The sequence below is a fragment of the Dipteris shenzhenensis genome, chromosome 31 (assembly GCF_047967505.1).
Source record: "Dipteris shenzhenensis isolate YYH24624 ecotype China chromosome 31, Dip_SZ_1.0, whole genome shotgun sequence".
Taxonomy (NCBI): Eukaryota; Viridiplantae; Streptophyta; class Polypodiopsida; order Gleicheniales; family Dipteridaceae; genus Dipteris; species Dipteris shenzhenensis.
In genome coordinates this window covers 5271189-5291656 of record NC_141626.1, presented here as the reverse complement: position 1 = coordinate 5291656, position 20468 = coordinate 5271189, and the positions used below count along the sequence as shown (strand labels likewise).

The 20468-nt window shown below is 44.1% G+C and overlaps 1 protein-coding gene across 3 annotated transcripts in view; it reads left to right on the top strand.

Moving 5' to 3' along the window:
- LOC147880942 (DEAD-box ATP-dependent RNA helicase 8-like) overlaps window positions 1–18373 on the top strand; it is an 83928-nt gene extending 65555 nt beyond the window's left edge. For 2 of the 3 annotated variants that reach the window (XM_087402222.1, XM_087402223.1), the window contains exons 10-14: window positions 15812–16063; window positions 16190–16370; window positions 16587–16675; window positions 16811–16884; window positions 17008–18371. In XM_087402222.1, coding sequence (XP_087258348.1) covers window positions 15812–16063; window positions 16190–16370; window positions 16587–16675; window positions 16811–16884; window positions 17008–17086 — 675 coding nt within the window. In that variant the 3' untranslated portion in view covers window positions 17087–18371. Of the gene's footprint in view, window positions 1–15811; window positions 16064–16189; window positions 16371–16586; window positions 16676–16810; window positions 16885–17007 lie in introns of all 3 variants that reach the window. The other variant, XR_015543996.1, reaches the window with a different exon arrangement.
- The last annotated feature ends 2095 nt before the right edge of the window (window positions 18374–20468 follow it).

Below are 20468 nucleotides of genomic sequence, written 5' to 3'. Positions count from 1 at the left end.
CAACCCCTTTCCAAATAGTCCTTGCCTGACTGCAGTCCCAAAGGCAATGTCGCACTGACTCCTCTGCAGAATGACAGCGACGGCAAGTGGGATCAGCCCCAAACGTGATCTCCACAGGTTCACTGCAATCCCTCCATGAATAGAAAGCCAAAAGAAAAGAGTGATCTTTCTATTTGTGAGGGATTTCCAGAGCCTCCTCTAGAAATTCCTATGCAAATCTGCAGTGATGAAGAAGCTGTCCCAATGGGGGGCTCTGGAGGGAACCCAACCCCTACTGTTCAGCTGAAATCTCCTGGCATTACCAACCGTGAAACGAAAAAAGGAAATTCCCCTCTCTCGGTGCCCATGATCTATCCACTCCTACTCTCCTGGGTCCCACTGCAAGCACCTGATAGGTGCACCTCCATACAACCACAACCTCCAAGATCAGAGGGTCGGGGTCTAAGTACCACTCCAAGCCCGCTCCATGGTCCACAAAACAAGCAATCCTGATAGGCTGAAAGGCAACCTCTAGAAGAATATCATCCGTGGATCTAGAGAGTACACCTCCATCCCCAACGTCAAAGACCAGTGCATCTTCTCAGAGACCTCGAAGAGCGATCACCTGTAGAGGAATTGCTGTCCTTGAAAAAGCTCCCATCCAAGTGGTGGAAATAATAGGCAACTCAACTGCCTATTCCGCCGGGATGGTTGCATCTATCTGCTGAACCCTGCATGCTACCCCTCTGAGGTGACTTGTAAACTACTCGGTGCTTTCTATCAATTCAAACAACGGATTTTGCAGAGGCATTTGAATGAGATGATTGCGAGTTGCCAAACACATATACTTGAACTTAAGAGTTTGCAATTAAGCTGGAATTAAGACTTATACAGCTTAAACACAAAGTGACATCATTGGAGAATGCAATATGATTGAGGGGCCAAGACGGGGCCCCCCCCTTATCCAGGCTCACTTTATTCTTGAAAATGGAGATACAAGACCAAGGTGCAATGCACCTTCCAAACTGATGAACTCAGTGAAAACCTAGGACCTAGATACAAGACTCAAAAGCATATGTACAAGGTAGACAACAAAAAGGAGGACTCCAAGCTCAGGTTTCAGCTCTTGGCTTGCCCAATCCACAAGGAAGAAGCCTGCAACAATCACCACTTACATCCAACATTAGAGACAAACACTAGTTTCTAGAAAGATAGTAGAAACAACATGAAATAGTGCTGTAAATGAGATAAACTTGACAATACAGGCTCCTTTCGTGACTTGACCCTTTTGTAGATGAAGTCCTTGATGCCTCTGAAGCTACCTTGGGTGAGGGGAGTGTGGAAATGGGGCTGGAATGAGAACAGCTTAGAAAAACAGCCTGTAGGCTAGAGAGAGAAAGCTTTTATGGAGTGATAGCTGTAGAGAGAGAGTGCCAATGCTGATCCCAAGGGAGGAGATGTAAGAGAGGAGCTGCTGCTGTTCCAGAGGTGCACAGAAAGGCAGATTTCTGCAAGGGAAATGGGCTGGAACAGTAGAGAGAGAAATTCTGCAGAAGAGAGAGAAAGACTGCAGCAGGAGAGAGAAAGGGGCTGTGGCTGCTCCAGGCTAGGTGAAGGAGAGAGGATGCTGCTGCTGTTCCAGAAGAGCTGAGAGGGGGCAGATTTCTGGAGAGGAGGGGCTGGAACTGTAGAGAGAGAATGTAGTGGCTGATGCCCTTTCTCGTAGACCACGGCTTCACCATATTTCAGTTCCCTATCATGATGAGCTAACAGCCCTCAGAGAATTCTATGAGGGAGATGCTGATTTTGCTCAGCCATGGGCACATTTGAAAGATGGAGGCACCCATCATGCCTACCACATCAGGGATGGCTATTTATTCATGGAGAACAAACTATGTATCACAAAGTAGCTTAGATCTAAAGTGATGGAGGAAAGCCATAACCCACCCTATGCTGGTCATAGGGGTATTGTGGCCACTTTTTCAGCCATGGATAAATTTTTCTACTGGCCTAATACGAAAAAGGACACTGCTGCCTACATTTTAGCTTGTCTCGCATGTCAAAAAGCTAAGTATGAGAGAGGAAAACCCAAGGGTTTACTTCAGCCCCTACCCATTCCTGAGAGACCATGGGAACACATCACCATGGACTTCATTACAAGAATTCCCAGGACCAATCAAAATCATGACATGATTTGGGTGATAGTAGATCGATTCAGCAAGCAAGCCCACTTCATTCCTTGCAGAAAGAATCTCAAGGCACCTGAAGCTGCCCATTTATTTATTAGACACATCTTTAGACACCACGGCATGCCCAAGTCTATAGTATCAGATAGAGACTCAAAGTTCACTAGTAACTTCTGGCAGGCTTTGTTTGAGAACCTTGGAACTCTTCTAAGTTTCTCCTCAGCTTTTCATCCTCAAACGGATGGCCAAACTGAAGTTACGAATAGTACACTCTTGGATTTGCTGAAATTTTATGTGCATGACCAGCAAACCTTTTGGGAGAAATTCCTTCCTCTTGTGGAGTTTGCTTATAACAACACAATTCATTCCTCCACTGGAAAAGCTCCTTTCGAAATTGTATATGGTAGATCTTTACCAACTCCACTCATGCAAACAAAAGAGAAAATCTTTGCCACTGATCAATTCGTGGAGGATTATGACTCTGCTTATGCCACGGTTCGAGCAGCCATTCAAAAGGCACAGGCGAAACAAAGAGCAACTGCAAATAAAAGACGGAGGGCGTTTGCAGTGAAAGAAGGCCAATGGGTCTTATTGAAATTTGAGAAAGCCCGGTTAAAAACCAAAGTGGGCAAAAAGCGCATCTTCTTCAAGCTATCCTTTCGATATTATGGTCCTTTTCAGGTGTTGCAGGTCATAAATGATGTCTCAGTCCGATTGAGACTTCCAGAGCATTGGAAGATCCACAATGTCTTCCACGTAAGCTTGGTGAAACCCTTCATTGGGGAACCACCTCAAGAGCCCACACTGGACGATGCACCTGAAGTAGAGGACACTGAGATCTTGTTGATCCCAGAATAAATTATTTTGCATAACTTCACTACGGGACGTCGAGGCACGACTCGCAAAATGTACCTTTTGAAGTTCAGAGGGCTCCCATCCACCGATGCCCAATGGGTGGACAGAGCTACATTTCAGGAGTGTCCTGAAATCCTGGATGCTTATGAGGAAGCATTTCAGTTGCGGACAACCGAATGAAAGACGGAGGGAATGTCATCCTGCTTCAACATGTATCCACTTGCTTGGTACTATTTCTTTTTGTTTTTCAATAGTATGTTTATTAAGAAATGAAATGTTTTCCTTCTGTTCAGTTACGGACAATGGGGACTAGGTCTAGCATTTGAGGGTGGACCCCCTTGCTTGGGGTTATGGGCATTAGTGACCCACAAGAGTGATGGCCTCTCTTTGAGAGGGACATCTAGAAACCACACCCCACCTGAGTACCCAAACATGGGACCAATCAAATGCACAGATTGCATACCGACCTAGGAACCATTCAAGAGAATGTTCCCTGAGCTTTGGGTGTGGGCCTGGCAGCATGCCAAGAGTAATGGAGATACAAGATAAGACGACAAACAAATGAGCTCAGTATGGCTCAGTTATGACCTTAGAGTACATCAATAGATAGTCTAAGCTGTTAGGAACCCGTGGGTGCGATCAGAATTAAATTCTGACAACTTTGAAATTTTAGGGTTTTTGGGAGTGACGTGGCAGCTGACACGTGGCAGACTGCCACATGGAATCTGAGCTGGCAGGTCAGTCCACCTGTCCCACACATGTGGCAGCATGCATGGCAAGTGGCAGGGCATGCAGGCCAAGTGTTTGGCCCCAAATCTGGTAGATTTAGGGCAAGTGGTGGGCTGTCCTCTTTGGGACTGCAGCCCACCAAAAATCTGGGACAAGTGTCCACCTTCCACTCTAGGTCTAGGGGGGGGGCTGAGCCTATAAAAGAAGGCCTCTCCCCTTCATTCCTCACATGAAAATTTCGTCACTTTTCTTCTCCCTCCTTTTGGATGATGCAGCAGAACCTCTCCAGCTCCTTGGGTGCAGCCAGCTTCTCCCCAGGCCATTCTCTCACCTCAGCAGCACTTTCTCTCTCTACAACAGCACATTCTCTCTCTACAGTTCCAGCCCCTCCTCTCCAGAAATCTGCCCCCTCTCAGCTCTTCTGGAACAGCAGCAGCATCCTCTCTCCTTCACCTAGCCCGGAGCAGCCACAGCCCCTTTCTCTCTCCTGCTGCAGTCTTTCTCTCTCTTCTGCAGAATTTCTCTCTCTACTGTTCCAGCCCATTTCCCTTGCAGAAATCTGCCTTTCTGTGCACCTCTGGAACAGCAGCAGCTCCTCTCTTACATCTCCTCCCTTGGGATCAGCATTGGCACTCTCTCTCTACAGTTATCACTCCATAAAAGCTTTCTCTCTCTAGCCTACAGGCTGTTTTTCTAAGCTGTTCTCATTCCAGCCCCATTTCCACACTCCCCTCACCCAAGGTAGCTTCAGAGGCATCAAGGACTTCATCTACAAAAGGGTCAAGTCACGAAGGGAGCCTGTATTGTCAAGTTTATCTCATTTACAGCACTATTTCATGTTGTTTCTACTATCTTTCTAGAAACTAGTGTTTGTCTCTAATGTTGGATGTAAGTGGTGATTGTTGCAGGCTTCTTCCTTGTGGATTGGGCAAGCCAAGAGCTGAAACCTGAGCTTGGAGTCCTCCTTTTTGTTGTCTACCTTGTACATATGCTTTTGAGTCTTGTATCTAGGTCCTAGGTTTTCACTGAGTTCATCAGTTTGGAAGGTGCATTGCACCTTGGTCTTGTATCTCCATTTTCAAGAATAAAGTGAGCCTGGATAAGGGGGAGGGCCCGTCTTGGCCCCTCAATCATATTGCATTCTCCAATGATGTCACTTTGTGTTTAAGCTGTATAAGTCTTAATTCCAGCTTAATTGCAAACTCTTAAGTTCAAGTATATGTGTTTGGCAACTCGCAATCATCTCATTCAAATGCCTCTGCAAAATCCGTTGTTTGAATTGATAGAAAGCACCGAGTAGTTTACATGACTCACGGAGTGCAGTCTCTGATCCTCAGGTAGCCTGATAAATGCCTTCTAAGTACCTACTATGTAGGCGGGGCCTCTCTCTCATCTAGACCACTGCATGTAATGGGAAGTGCCCAGTGGTCTGCCATGCTCATCAAGTATACTATCATTCCAAATGACTGGCTGCCTATCAATCTCTTCTAGGGTAGAGGGTGGAACCCTTCGAAGAGTGTTCTTGAAGCTCCCCCAAGCTTTCAGGATGGCAGAGATGAGAGGAGAGGCAGGAGATCTGAGAGGGGCTGAAGTAAAAATCCATCTTGGGCTGTCCACCCAATCATCTTCCAAGGTTGGTGTGCAAGCCTGAATGCGTCCAAAAAAGAAATCCTTCCAAGGTTCTTGCCCAGGCATGAGTCCCCTCACCACCACCTTACAAAGCAATGCCCTGCACTGCAGATCCGGGTCAATGATGTTAAGGCTCCCTTCAGATGTAGGGAGAATAATGGTCTCCCAGGCCACCCTCGCTGCAACATCTGCTGTGCCATCAAGTCCACTCCATAAAAAATTCATGACTGGTCTAATGAGCTGAGTGATGCAATCCCTAGACCGGCACCAGCAAGAACACACAAACCAGGCGGTGGCCAAAAGAACCTGGTTCACTACCACAACTCTAGAGGCAAGGTCGAGTTGGGTTGAGCTCCAAAAAGTAGCTTTTTCCTTATACTTTCTAGTACTGGGGCAAACTGTTGTGCTGGAAACCCTACCTGGCATCCCAGATATCTGACAGGAACACCCCTCTGAATCCAAGAAAAGCCAAGGTCAACTCCCCAGTCTGGAGTTTCCTCATCACTGATCCAAAAGCCGAAGGATTTATGTGAGTTAATGTGTGTCCCTGCAGCTGAGCAAAAAATATTCAAGGCTGTCCGAAAAGAATCAAGTGACTGCGAAGAGGCCTCAATAAATATAGCAGTGTCATCAACCAACTCACAGTCAAGAAGCTCCTGCTCCTATCTCAAGGGCAATCTCAACCCAAAAAGCTCAGCCTGAGATCTAAGGAAGATACTCATAGCTTCTGCCACAAAAAGAAAGAGGAAGGGGGCTAAAGGGCATCCCTGACGAACTGATCTGGAAATTTGAAATCTGTCACCCCTTACCCCTCCAATCAAAACCTGGCTGTGAGCTGATCTATAAAGGGAGGCCACCCCTCTAATCCATACATCTGAAAAACCAAAACGTAGAAGAGTGCCCTCAAGAAAGCCCCAATCTACTCTGTCATAGGCTTTCTCAAAGTCCAGGAGTAGAACTCCCAGCCTCTGCCCGCTCTGCATAGCCCAGCCAGTGGCTTCCCAAAAGGAAAAGATAATATCAAATATGCTCCTGCCATGCAGAAAGCCTGTCTGAGTATCATGGATGAGATCTGGAAGAAGGGGCTGCAATCAGATGCTGATCGCCTTGGCAAGGATTTTGTATAAAGTGCCCAACAGAGTGATGGGTCGCCAATGGGATACAAAATTCCTGTTGCCACCTTTCCGGATAAGGTGTATGAGTCCCTCGGTTAGTGAGTCAGGCATCTCACCCGCGTCTCAAATGCCCTGCAGGGCTGAAGTAATAGGATCACCTATCATATCCCAAAAGGCTATAAAGAAAGAAAGAGTAATACCATCGGAACTAGGGCATTTCCCCTTGTGAAGGGTGGAGAGGGTAGACTTGAATTCTGTGTTGGTAAAGCGTGCGTCAAGTAAGCATATCATCTCTGGTGAGACCAACACAGGTAAACTCTGCCAAACTTCCTCTCTAGCCACATCTCTGGCCTGTGTGTCAGGATCTGCGGAAAGGAGGGAGGCATAGAAAGCTGTCGCTAAGTGCAAGACGGTATTCGGATGAGACTGCAAAACGCTGTTAGATTCAGTAAGCTGCCTGACACTCTCTCTACTATGTCTGGGACCAAGTGTAGAGAAAAAGTGTTTATTGACTCTCCCTCCCATCTGTATCCAAAATGACTTCCGTGCATGGAAGGCATACTCTACTCTTTGATCAAGCAATGTCTCCAAGTGAGCCCTTGCCGCAGCAAGGCGCTCTTGTATCCAAGCATCTGATGGTCGTTTCTGCTCCTCCCTCTCCAAGGCTGCCAACTGCCGGCGGATACCAACCTCCCGCCTGAGTACCTCACCTCGCCAAGCACTAGCAACGGAGTGATAAAAGTCGTTGATACTGGCAAGTGCTGTAGCCACATGTGAAGGACCGGCCACCCCCCCTGCATGTGAGAAACCCAGATCTCCAAGACTGCCTCTGTGAGAGTCTCATCCGTGTATAAGGCATCGAGGATCCTGATACTGTGAGACCGTCCTCTCAGATGGGCCTCTGAGATGGAAAGAACTACTGGAAAATGGTCGGAAGTGGAAACACCAGGTGCAATGCAAACTGTTCCCCCTCTATCAAGAGCCCAGTCATCCACATAGAATCTGTCAATCCGAGCATGGATAGGCATATGCACCCTATGGTTCGACCATGAAAACAAAAGTGACTGAGACTGAATATGAAATGCATCATCTGACCAAACGTCTCTGCCACTGAACTTGAATAAGAAGGCATCCCAAGTTGCTCTCTCGAGGGAATGATTACCACCTTCTCTGCCCCCTTGCTTATCAGAAGGTGCCTCAACCATGTTGAAGTCACCTCCAATAATCCATGAATCTGCAATGTCAGCCCACGAGAGCAACTCTTTCCAGAACAGAACACGGTCCCCTCTGTTGTTCGGAGCATAGAGGTTGGAGGTTGAGGAAACCAACCTTACGTCCGTCAATCAGAAGTAAAACCCACTGGACTCTGGAGGGGGTTATGGTGCCGTGTCCAATGATCAGAGGGAGAATAGAATCTGAAACTGATATGCATGTACCTCCTCTGGTTCCCAAGGCAGGAAGCTAAAAAGTCCGGCGTGAAAGTAGCTTACCTGACTTGGAGCAAGAATCTCTGACATCCAATTTGTGTTACTGAAGAAAAAGAATGTCTAGGGAACCACCTGAGAAGACCTGGATGGAGCTGATTCTCGATCAGCTGTCTGCGATGGCGAGGGATGCCGCCCAATCCCTGTATATTCCAACTGGCTATCCTCATCGGCAGGAGGAAGCGGGTTGGAATACCTTACCCGACCTGGAGGCGGAAAAAGAACCCTCCGCCGGAGCTGACCTCCTGCCATACACACGAGGTCCAAGGGGAGGAAAGTCCACAGGTGAAAGAGAAGGATCTCTCACAAGGGATGCCGATAACTGGATCTCTGAAAGTAGAATGTACAAAATCATCATCTGGGAGTTCAGAGAGGTCCTCCAAAGCGGAAAAGGAGCGCTGAGCCAGTCATGGGTGTTGGAACTATCAGAGTCCTAGTGTGTGTGGTCCTAGAGTCCTAGGAGTGTCCTACAGTTGTGTGAGTGTGAAGAGTCTTGAGGCCACTTGTGCCACCTCATGTGGTAGGTGTGATTCCTCCCCTAGATTATAGGATCTAGATTCTCTTGTGTGTGACCTCATCTATGAGGTGTCTGTGTGGGAAGATAAGGCTTGCCCAGCCTATAAATGAGGCTATGTACTTGCTATGATTACACAATCTATCAACATCAGTTCGTGCCTCAGCTCTTGTCTCTAACGTGTGATTGAGTGTCTCTCACCCTCTCCCCATTTTCAACAGTTGGTATCAGAGCCACCTTGAAGCTCCTGCTTGATGGCATTCCTCTTCGATTGAGCAGCTCTATGTTGTTCATCGAGTTGATGTTGTTTGTTGCGCCATCAGCCTCAAGAATGCCGAAGTCGCGGCAGTAATCCTACCCATGCTGATGCTACCTCTTTCCTGCTAACTCCTCTACCCGCTACCTCTCTCCTCCGCTGGGCCACTCTTCCGCCATCTCCACGTTGCTGTCCAGATGGCCGCTTCAGTTCTGCCCATTGCTGCTGCCGCCTCTCAGCTCTCCTCCTTCCGCCCCTGATCTGCGCAATCTCCAGCAGCAGCATTCTGCCCCAATGACCTGCGACAGCTCCTGCGAAGGTGTCGTTGCGATGATTTGGCGGTGTCTCGCATGTACCGGCGACTGACGACCTTGTGAGGGCCGTGGCCATCGACTCGCACGTCAACGCAGCTCTTTTGATTTGCAGTTCACGCTTCCTTAATCTACATCGAAGACCATCCTATGTTGCTTCCGTGCTGATCTGTGTTGCCCACGCCTCAGCAAACAGTTCCGCCTTTGCTCAGCTTGACTGCCCGGTCCATTTCCCTGCTGTGAACTCGGAGGTATGCTGCACTATCTTGCTGCCCGGGAGTCGTCTTTCAGCTGCCCGTTTCAAAATCGCCGCCACATTTGGAGGGGATTCAGACCGACCTTGAAGCCCAGCATTTCTGCTCCATGACGACCTGAAGAGCGGCTTGTTCCAGCCCATTTCTGAGCCCAAAATCCTAAATTGCGATTTTCAAGAATTTTACCCCATTTTGGGTGAATTTGTTGGGGCTTTTATGATGTGAAGCTTCCCTAGTATTGCTAGAACACTATGCTCTAGGAAATTTTGAAAAGCCCCAACTTTCTGCAAACCCTAATTTTGCAGCAACCCTAACCCTAAAATTTAGGGCTTTTCTGTCCTGTGTCTTCCTTTGGCATAATTGAAGCTTCTACTATGTAAATCTTTTGGGGATTTTGCCAAATTCGTGTAATTTCATCACCATTTGGTACATTCATTTGGGAATTTTGCCCCCCCTTGGGCCTAATTGCTCAAACTTGAGATTCTTCTCCGACCCTTGGTGACTCTCACACTGTCACTTTGAGAGTCATGGGCTGATTGTCCCATGTAGCTGCTCCCATGGCCGACATCGACATATCTTCCGGGCATTCCCATCATGCGCTTCATCGACACTTGATCGATACGGGGGAATGTGCATGCACACTCTTAAGCAAGCAGCTACTTCGGGCTTATACGGGTTCTCTGCCCTTGCTATGCATAAATATTTTCTATATTCCTCATGTGTGTAAGGTACCCTACCTTGGGTAGTCTCCCTAAAATGATGTAATAATTTGTCATTTTGTGTGCCTTGTCCTATGAAAGGCTCCACTTATTTCCATGTACCCAGTTAGGAGACAGGGGGGTTGTTATGTCTTTCCTTTATCAGGCCTGGCCGAGTTCCAGGATGTTGGTGTACTCCCTAGACCTATGAGTTGGTCATGCATCCATGCTCAGATTTGAGTCTCTGATCACGTTGACACCTAAGCCATGAGAGTGCTTGGTTCAACCTCTGAATTATGCTCAGCTGTTAGCCTCTGAGATTGCCTGGGATTCACAGTCTGGATGATGTCATAGTTTCTCACCCTAGCTCCGAAGGGGGGTTTGTTGGAACTATCGGAGTCCTAGTGTGTGTGGTCCTAGAGTCCTAGGAGTGTCCTACAGTTGTGTGTGTGAAGAGTCTTGAGGCCACTTGTGCCACCTCATGTGGTAGGTGTGATTCCTCCCCTAGATTATAGGATCCAGATTCTCTTGTGTGTGACCTCATCTATGAGGTGTCTGTGTGGGAAGATAAGGCTTGCCCAGCCTATAAATGAGGCTATGTACTTGCTATGATTACACAATCTATCAACATCAGTTCGTGCCTCAGCTCTTGTCTCTAACCTATGATTGAGTGTCTCTCACCCTCTCCCCATTTTTAACACTGGGGAGGGTGTACGAAGGATTCCTACCGAAGCAGGGATAGAATGTAAGACCCCCTTCCCTCTATCCAAAGGAGGAGGCACCTGTACAGGATCCTGATCAAGAAGTGCTGCGGACGAGGTGCCAACAACAACCAAATTGAAAATTGAGATTGTGTTGGTCACTAAAGTGGCGTGCTTGTGTTAGTGTGGGGTGGCAAACTCAATTAGGCTTGTACTCTAGAGTGTGGTTTCCCTCGAGCCCCATCTATTTTAGGAAATCTCCATATGACATTATCTTGGCTGAGTTTGGAGCGTCCATGTGGGTGTCTCATTGCAGATAATCACATACTTGACATGACAAACGTGGGTAGACATCGACTACCTTGGAGAGAGCTCTGATCATCTATGCAGCTTGCATTTAAGGGGGATGAGTTGTGGTCACACACACATGATTCCAATTACAGGGCATGTATATGGGCCATCTATCTCCATATGAGTAGTCACCAAAGGGTTCATTCTTGTGTTTGACATGTTAGGAGCTCCATTTGGTCATCTTGGACGGCTTGTGGCAGGGTTTACATTCACAAGACATGAGTAAATGCTCAATTAGCATGCTCATTGATGTCAATTCTGGACCAACAAGTGGTCGTTTTTAAAATTTGACATCAGTTAAGCTCAGCATGGACAGCTTGTCCCAGTTTACTAGAAGCTCTAGTGATGGATTCAAGTGGATTGTATTTATAATCTTGCTAGTACGTCCAAAATCCATTGGATGGCATTCCAAATCCATGGAATGAGCTTCATGCACTACATCCAACTATATGAGCCAAATGGATTGCTTCATTCACATATGAAAATTAGCTCTTTTTGCGATTCACAGGAGATAGTTGTGAAATATGATGTAATGAAACAAAGATGAGCTATAACATCTGGCTTATTTATCATCATATCAACCTCCATTGAGTATAAAGACATCGAAGCATCATGATATAAAAGCTGCTTGCCTTTATTAATATAATGTGAATTACAAACTTTGGCTATAGGGCCATTGAGGTCAGCCTTCGAAGTATTGCGCTGATGGTGCATACAAAAGGTATTATTGTGGCTCATATAATTCACATTTGGGTTCCATCAAAAGATACAATTTTTGCCAAGCAAGGTATCTATGTAGTTCATCTTTAGAACATGAAAAGAGAGATTCTCTTCATCTTCAAAGGGGCCACAGGTATGCCAAGTAGTGTATCTATGTAGCCCATCTTCAGAACATGAAAAGAGAGATTCTCTTCATCTTTGTGAACCCGCGAAGGAGCCATTGGTACACTACGATCCCAAACTTCAGAGCCCCCCTGAGCACATAAGAGTGGTTACTGCCTACCATAGGCAAGTTCAATATTTTCACCGGAGACATGCCAATAAAATTGTGACTAGTAGCATTATCAAAGAGAACATTCACTTGATGTCCTTTTATGGATCCACGCATAAGTATAAGATCATGTGGTCCAAATGTCAAGGAAAACAAACCATAAATATCACTAATCATGCCAGAGGTAAACAAATCATGCTGGAAATTTCAGCAGACATACCTGGCATAGAAACTTCAGCCACATGAAATGCTTTCTCTTTACCCCATCCTTTTTGGCCACAAAAGTACAGTCCTTGGCCATGTGACCCCCTTGTGACAGTTGCTTGTTGTCCTTTACCGAGTTTCTTGAATCCATTTGCTGCTGCTTTTGAGGAAAATTCAAAACCATCAAGTGCACCTTTCTTGCCACGCAATTTGATGGTATCATTGTAGGTCTTTGTGGAGGATCTAGGTTTGTTCTGGTGAACATCATTTTGATAGTCTCGTTGGAGACACTATAATAAATAGTCGCCATAGCTGGTCAGAAAAAGAGGGAAGCAAGGACTGCAACGTATGAATTCATTATTATATGCTTTCAAAGTTTGAACCGGTTCCACATGAGACTTTTCTTTCTCCTCCCTGGATGGCCTTCTAGATAGTACTTGAACCATCCTTCTTAACTTTGACTGTCATTGATCGGCTTGTAGCTGCTAAGTCAGCATTTTTTTAAAGGTATCCTCCAAAACAATAATTCTACTAGTTAGTGTATGGGCCATAGGACGCGACACTTGTGCTGCTGGCCGGACTCCTGATTCCATGAGATCTACCTATGAGGCTTCTCCCTCAACCTCCATTTCTATTGCTTTACTTTATTCATAGCATCCCAAGGTTTTTTTCCCTCCTGTCTCAATACACATCCAAATAGTACACTATCCAAAGATGTAATTACTTCGGTGTAAATTGAATCTCAAAACACTACTATTCATGCATAGTCCCAAACATTTGTAAGTGTTTTCAACTCCAAAACTACAAAGCTATAGATTGCCTATAACTAAAGGAAATAGACTAGGAAAATACCTACAGTCTCAAATCAACTGCAACCATGAAAAGATTGCGACTTGACAATTTAAAGAAATTCAAAACTTAATGATACTGAATTCAATGAGGAATAGAGAGTTCCCCTTGGCGCGCTTATGCTTCTCCTTGAAATATGACAACAGAGAGATTGAAAATTGAAATGTATCAATTCTTGTCTTCAGACCAGATTTGCTTGTGTGAACTAATTGTGATTTGACGCAAGCCCCTCCTCAACCTCAATATGGAGTCAAACTTTGCTCTGCTAATAAACTCTTGGACTAGTAAGAAGTAAAAAACAATTCAAAAGCTAGCCCTGAAATAAGACACACCAGAATTGAAGCGGTCACTGGGAGCACCCGACTAAGAAGCAGCGATTTGTCTTTTTGCTGCACACGGCTGAGAAGCGTTTGTTTATTACAAAGCCGAGGCGCAACTTTGAGGTATAGCAGCCCGCACATGTCGGTGATGAAACATGCATACTTCAAAGACCCATGCCCATCAACGTCAACCGATTGGAGAATGTTCGTCACATAACTCTGAAGGCGCTCCATTTCTCATCACAAATCAGCCGGGCTTATGATCTTCGTGATCTGTAGACGGTTCAATCGTTAAGGTTTAACATCATGGTATTAGCTATGATGAGTGGTGCCTCTTTCTCTGGACCTTTTGTAGAGACAAAGATATCAATACCAAGGAAATCCGATCATCCAGACGGATTCTTAGAACTGGGTCGCTTAAATCTTCTTTCCAGATAAACAATATAACAATATAGATGAATTTGCTGAACTTACTATCAAAATATCATGGGCAATGGCAGATTTTCCTCCCAACCATCCTTAACAACCAACGTAGAATAAAACAAAGATAAACCTTCACGATTCCATGTTTTGTTGTCGAACTCCATCTCCCTTGATGAATCGCATGTCCCATAATCAAGGCCCTCCTTTGACGCACTCTCCCCCCCCCCATGTTGGGATACATTAAATCCATTTGCCCATTAGGCACATTTGCACAATTTGATGCACCAAGCCTTTGGCCTTAGACGCATCTAGTCCGTGCCATTCACCCTCACCGCCAACCTTGGCATTAAACCTCTTGACCATATAATAAAGCGCAACACAAATACAATTGTCGGCCTTTAAAGGATAATGCCTATTTACCCTTATGAGGCCATGCTATCTTAACTTGAGCGTAACACAAGACTTGCAAAACAACAATAGATTAGGAAGACTCATACTGGAGTAGTTGGCAAGCCCACCTCCCAGCGGTAGATCCAACATAAAGGATCACCCTCTGAGCCTAAGGATAGCCAAGCACAGCCCAGGTCCATGACTACCCCTGCATCCCATACCCAGGAGTCCACCGATTGAGGTGTTCAGCCGAACTAGGCATAGGCCTGCTCAAGGTACCAGTCTTAAGGAGCCTATCCCAAGGATCCCTGTAAATGAGCAATTAACTGATATCTATACTTACCCAACCACACTATCCTCTCCATGGGCTCAGATAGTTTATAATAGTTTTTGTGTTTGTATTTTTTTGGGGTGCAGATGCCGGCTTATTCAGCTTCGTGTATCTGGTTTTTTCAGTCTCATAGACCCTTAGGTTTTTCGAAGGCTTTAAATAAACTTCGTTTCTTCTCTCTCTCTCTCTCACACACACACACACACACACACACACACACACACACACACACACACAGAGGCAACTAGTCTCCTGTTCTGAGTCTTTAGAAATTTGAATATCAATGCTCCTATTGTATCACCTACAATGGTTACAATTCTTGGGAATAGATTGAGATAGAATGAGTTTGGCTATGTTGAGTGTTTGAGGGAGGCATCGGGGCCCTTTAATGGAGTTTACTTTTGTACATTTATTGCTCTCATTGACCTCGTTTTAAACAATTGCCCTTCCCCATCGCCCTGTCCTTTGTGTATGCTTGTACATGGACTTCTAGACATTTTGGTTCTATGTCAAGCGTTGTTGACAATTTGACCCTTCTGCTTGATGAGAGCAGAAACTGTGGGTTGCCCCTGCCCCCATTCGTCTTACTCTTGAACACACGAGATTTCTTCCTGGCTGTGCTTGCTTGTTTTCATTACTTCTGTAAAGTGTTGTTATTAGATGGGTGTATACACACACACACACATACACAAACACATGCACGCACGCAACTAGTCTCCTGTTTCTCAGCCTTTAGAAATTTCAATGTCAATGCTCCTAGTGTATCACCTCCGATAGATACATTTCTTGGGATTAAATTGAGGTAGAATGAGTTTCACTATGTTAAGGGTCTGAGGGAGGCATCTGGGCCCTTTGACGGACATTACTTTTGTTAATTTTATTACTCTCATTGATCTTGTTTTAAACAATTGTCCTTTCCGTTTGCCCCTCCTTTGTGCACATACTTTTGAACATATGGGTTCTATGTCAAGCGTTGTTGACAATTTGACCTTCTGCTTGATAAGAGCAGAAACTTTGGGTTGCCCCTGCCCCCCCTCATTTTACTCCTGCACACACAAGATTTTTTCCTGGTTGTGGTTGCTTGTTTTTGTTACTTCATTAAAGCGTCGTTATTATATGGGTGAATACTCTCTGGTTTGTGCCTGGACTAATGGGTGTCTGATTGTTCTTGCATGTTTTAAGGTAGGTTTAAAGTTGGAAGTTTTCTGTGCAATTACAGCAAAAAATATTTGGATTTGCAGGCAGATAAGCTGCTTTCTCCAGAGTTTCAACCTCTTGTTGAGCAACTGATTAGCTTTCTTCCTGGCAATCGACAAATCTTGCTTTTCTCAGCAACGTTTCCTGTTACAGTCAAGTATTTTAAGGATAAATTTTTGCAAAAACCATATGTGATCAATCTGATGGACGAGTTGACGTTGAAAGGTATTACCCAATATTATGCTTTTGTTGAGGAAAGACAGAAAGTGCACTGCCTAAACACGCTTTTCTCTAAGGTATGCAAAATACTTGGAGCTGGCTCTTTGTTATTCAAAGCATGCTGGCGCTATCTACTTAGTGCTTACAGTTGTTTTGCAACCACTCTCGGGGGGTGATGACACTTGGTGCATTCATTGTTGCAGCTGCAAATAAACCAATCAATCATATTCTGCAACTCCGTCAATCGTGTGGAGCTTCTTGCAAAGAAGATAACTGAGCTTGGATATTCTTGTTTTTACATTCATGCAAAGATGGTGCAATCACACCGTAACAGGGTGTTTCACGACTTTCGGAATGGTGCATGCAGGAACCTTGTTTGTTCAGGTGCTTCTTCTTCTTCTTCTTCTTTTTCTTTATGGTTCTTTTTGATGTGTGTATGTGTGTGTGTGTGTGTTTTCACTGTACCTGTCCCCTAACGAAGGTAACCTCTTATACCTCTACCTTCTCCCACTCGATTTATTTTCAGAGAGAGAACATAACAAAGAATGTATCAACTGTGGTGCTTGGTATGAGTTTCTGTGTTTGGGTTTTTCTTTGCAGATCTTTTCACGAGGGGGATTGATATTCAAGCTGTCAATGTAGTTATTAACTTTGACTTTCCAAAGAATTCAGAGACGTATCTTCACAGGGTAAAGCCCTGACAGTTATTCTTGTCCTCGATTTGTCCTATGTCTCTTAGAAGATGCAGTTGCTCAGGTTTCTATTCATGCATCTCTGTGTTTAACTCTAGTATACTCTTACATTGCCATGGAAATATTTAACAGGTTGGACGATCAGGACGATTTGGACACCTTGGATTGGCTGTAAATCTCATCACATATGAAGATCGTTTCAACTTGTAAGACGCTTGTGGAAGTTATTGGCTGCAGTTGCTATGCTTACAGAGGATGATTGCATTGTCCCAAGACCATTCCAGACTTAATCTCCTTGATGTTCTTTTTTTCTGCTCGTTATTATGCAGATATAGGATTGAGCAGGAATTGGGTACCGAGATCAAGCCGATACCGCCTCAGATTGACCAGACTATTTACTGCCGATAAGCTTTTGGCAGACATCGTAAAATTATCTTCACTCTAGCTGTGAGCGTTGATGGGCAGGCACAGATGTTCTTATCTTGTGGTGCAAATATGACTGCTTGTTAGGGAAACTGGGAAATTGACTTGACTGTTGTAATTCCTGCTTCATTAATTTGTTCATGTATGGAAGGGTACCTGTGGATGGGTAAAATTGTTATAAGATGAATCTTGTTTTAAAGTACCAGACATAGGACTGCTCCGTTGCATTGGTGCTTTAGGCCCTGCATCTTTTTTTCAAGGGACCATGCAGTCGCAATCTCAGGTTTCATTTATCATATCTTCAGCAGCAGGAAGATAACTTGTCTCAAGCTATCGAATTATCAGGATTTATATCCCAGAGGTAATCATGCATGAGTCGCACACAAGGGCAAATGTTATTGCTAGCTTGGTGGAAAGGTGTAAAGATGAATGTAAGGTGTACTGAACGTTGTTATCCATCCACAAACTGCAAGACAGTTCTAACTGCGATGGGCTCCGTGGATGTTGAAATGCAGTTGTGTTTCATGGACTTCGACTGTAGAGCATGGTCGGAAGGCTGCAATGATGAAAACGAGTAGTTGTTAAGTTTTCTCTAAAAAGAGTCATACTATGGTGTGTCAAAATGGTTTCAGCTGAAGGCTAGGCAATCGAGATGAGAGCGCGAGTGGATTTTGTGGGAAGATACAAAATGCAAATGTGGTGTTCAGAGGAAGTTTATCAAGGGTGCACTTTGGTGCTGCAGGGACATGGTAAAAAGTGGCATCTCTACTTGATTTACGTAGCTAAATTTCTTGTATTTATTGCCCCCCTTATTTCTTACATTATATACTAACGCAATAGCGAACATAACAGAAAAAAGGAATCATTAGGTTGCTACCATCAGACCTGGCAAGAAACCTCTTATTCTTCTGCTTGGTTAAGTTGCACGTCACCAAACATATTTCTTCAGCTTGACAGTAGTTGTTGGGTGGTGTCATTACATGCAAGACTGGGCATTTCACCACGTAGCAGGAAAAAGACATTTCGAAACTTGTTTTCATTTTCAACTGAAAATCAGGTTGGCTGTCATGTCGATCCACACGGGGATCTGTTAAGCCTTCTGTTCTGTATTGATATACGCATTTTTTGGTGCTCCTGCTAAGGGTTTCATAGCTTTCAAAATACAGCAGTGCATCCGCATGTATCGTCAAGCAATCTCATGTCACTTTGCATGGCATAACACAGTAGGACAAAGACAAGTCCTATTTGTAGAGGTATTTGGAGATGATTCGTGCTTCATAGCTGTGTCGTGGTGAGACTCAGGTTCCTGTTGGGTCGATAGAGTCCCTTTGTCTTGTTCTGTTGACTGAGCCTTCTCTTCCAGTTTTTTAATTTTTACTTTCCTTTTCAACTCTTCTCTATTTGTCCCGTGATAGGATGACTCTTACTGAAGTAGAGTACCTGTTTTATAAGTTTTGGTCACACAATGTTGTCTTCCCAAGTCTTGAATGCTTGGGAGACACTGGCATGTCTTATGCTTATTGTTATTTGAGGGTCCTACTTGTTGACATTTCAAAGTCGCAAGTTATCTTGTTGATTGGGAATTGACACGTCTAAATTGTGTATGTTGCATGATGCCTTACATAGCTTGAAAGCTAGGTTCATCTGAGATATTTACCTGTGTAAAAAAGATGAGATGAATTAATAAGGGCTCGATACATACACATTGATGTCTTGCATTGAGAAGCAGCATTTTAAATGGCCCCATCCTAGCATGCATTCAAAGCCTAACGATACTAAAAGATGGCTGTCTTACAAGGACGAAATAAATTTGATTTGTGTTTTATGTGTTACGTTACGACACACCTGTCATCGGGGTATGGAAGGTCAAGTAAAAACATTTTTGCAAGCCATCTTTTAAAAGCTATTGATCAACGAGCCCACTCTTTTGGAGGTAAGACTTAAAGCATGCATGTCTATGAGGTTCTCGACTTACTAACTCCTTGTCCAAGTCAGCTGAATTATGCATCCAAATGCTACTCAGAGTTGGCTTGTTAGATGAGCCACTTGATACAAAATCCTTTCAAATATGTTTTTTGAATGCAAAGTAGCAAGTAACTTACAGGTTAAATGTTTGAACAAATCAGTATTTGTTAGACAACTTTGTGCTTGAAGAAATGCCAATAGCTCAATAGTTTAGTGTATTGATAAAGAATCAGACGACACATGCCTTAACATCAAAGAATCTTTTTAAAAGGTTTTAGGTTTTGTTAGGAGTCAGCTTAAGAAAGAATGGCATTGGTAGGAGTGGCATTGGTAGGAGATGGTTTTAGCTACCTTATGTTGTGTAGAGGCCATCGGTTAAGAAGAAAAATTTGCTCTTGATCAGATTTATGGCTATTAGCTACTTTGTACATGGATTGGTTGAGACATACCACCTTCAATGACTTTTGGGTCATAAATGACCACCTTCTTTGATAAAGGGTTACCAAGAATATTAGTAAGGCTCCTTGACGATGTGTCCTTTCAAAATAGGTCTAAAGTTATTACTTGCAAATTGCTAATGCATCTAGCAAATGGGGACATAAACCCCAAGTGCTAAATTCATGCAACACTAGAACCCTATGCCTTTTTGCATTAAAGATGACGAGAAATAGTTCCTTGCTTCCTATTGGAATCATATACTCTTATAAGCTTCATCTTTGTTGTAGATTGGGTAAGAATTAACGACCCAGTGGAGTATGCATTCGGGACTCTATTATATAGTAGAGGCATTTGTTGGTGAAATGTTTGAGTCTCTATTCCATAATACTACTCGTTAATGATGTAGAAGTGGCAACATGTTTCTTGTCAAGCTCTTTTTTACATTAGAGGCCTTTTTTTGGTTAAGCATATCAATCTATCTAGAAGAGGATACACTTGGACAACGTTTATTCTCATGATTGTAACCATAACCCTTTCAGATTACAATTGAGTCATCCATCATTTCAAGCCTATTTATGACAAATTTATTTAATGTTTGGAAGTTCCCATTACATGAAGATGCAAGCTAGATTTGGTTCTAGGATCTCTAGTTCCTGCAAATCAATTATAATATGACTTTGAATCACGCGTCCCTCAATGGAAAATCTTATTTTTATTGTTGAAGAATTGGTCTCATAGTGAACACCTCTTTTGATTGTTACCCTTGGGATGTCTTGAAGAGAATTTTCATGGTGGATTTTCTAATGAGTTGTAAAGGCCTTTTATTTGGTCATAGATTTTTGGATTCCATCTTAAGCAACCCTCATATTCATTTGTTATGATGAAGGTCCCACTAAAATTGTTTAGTTGGCGCTTAAACAAGAAATCATTAAATGAAGTAACACATGAAAATACAAGTACTTAA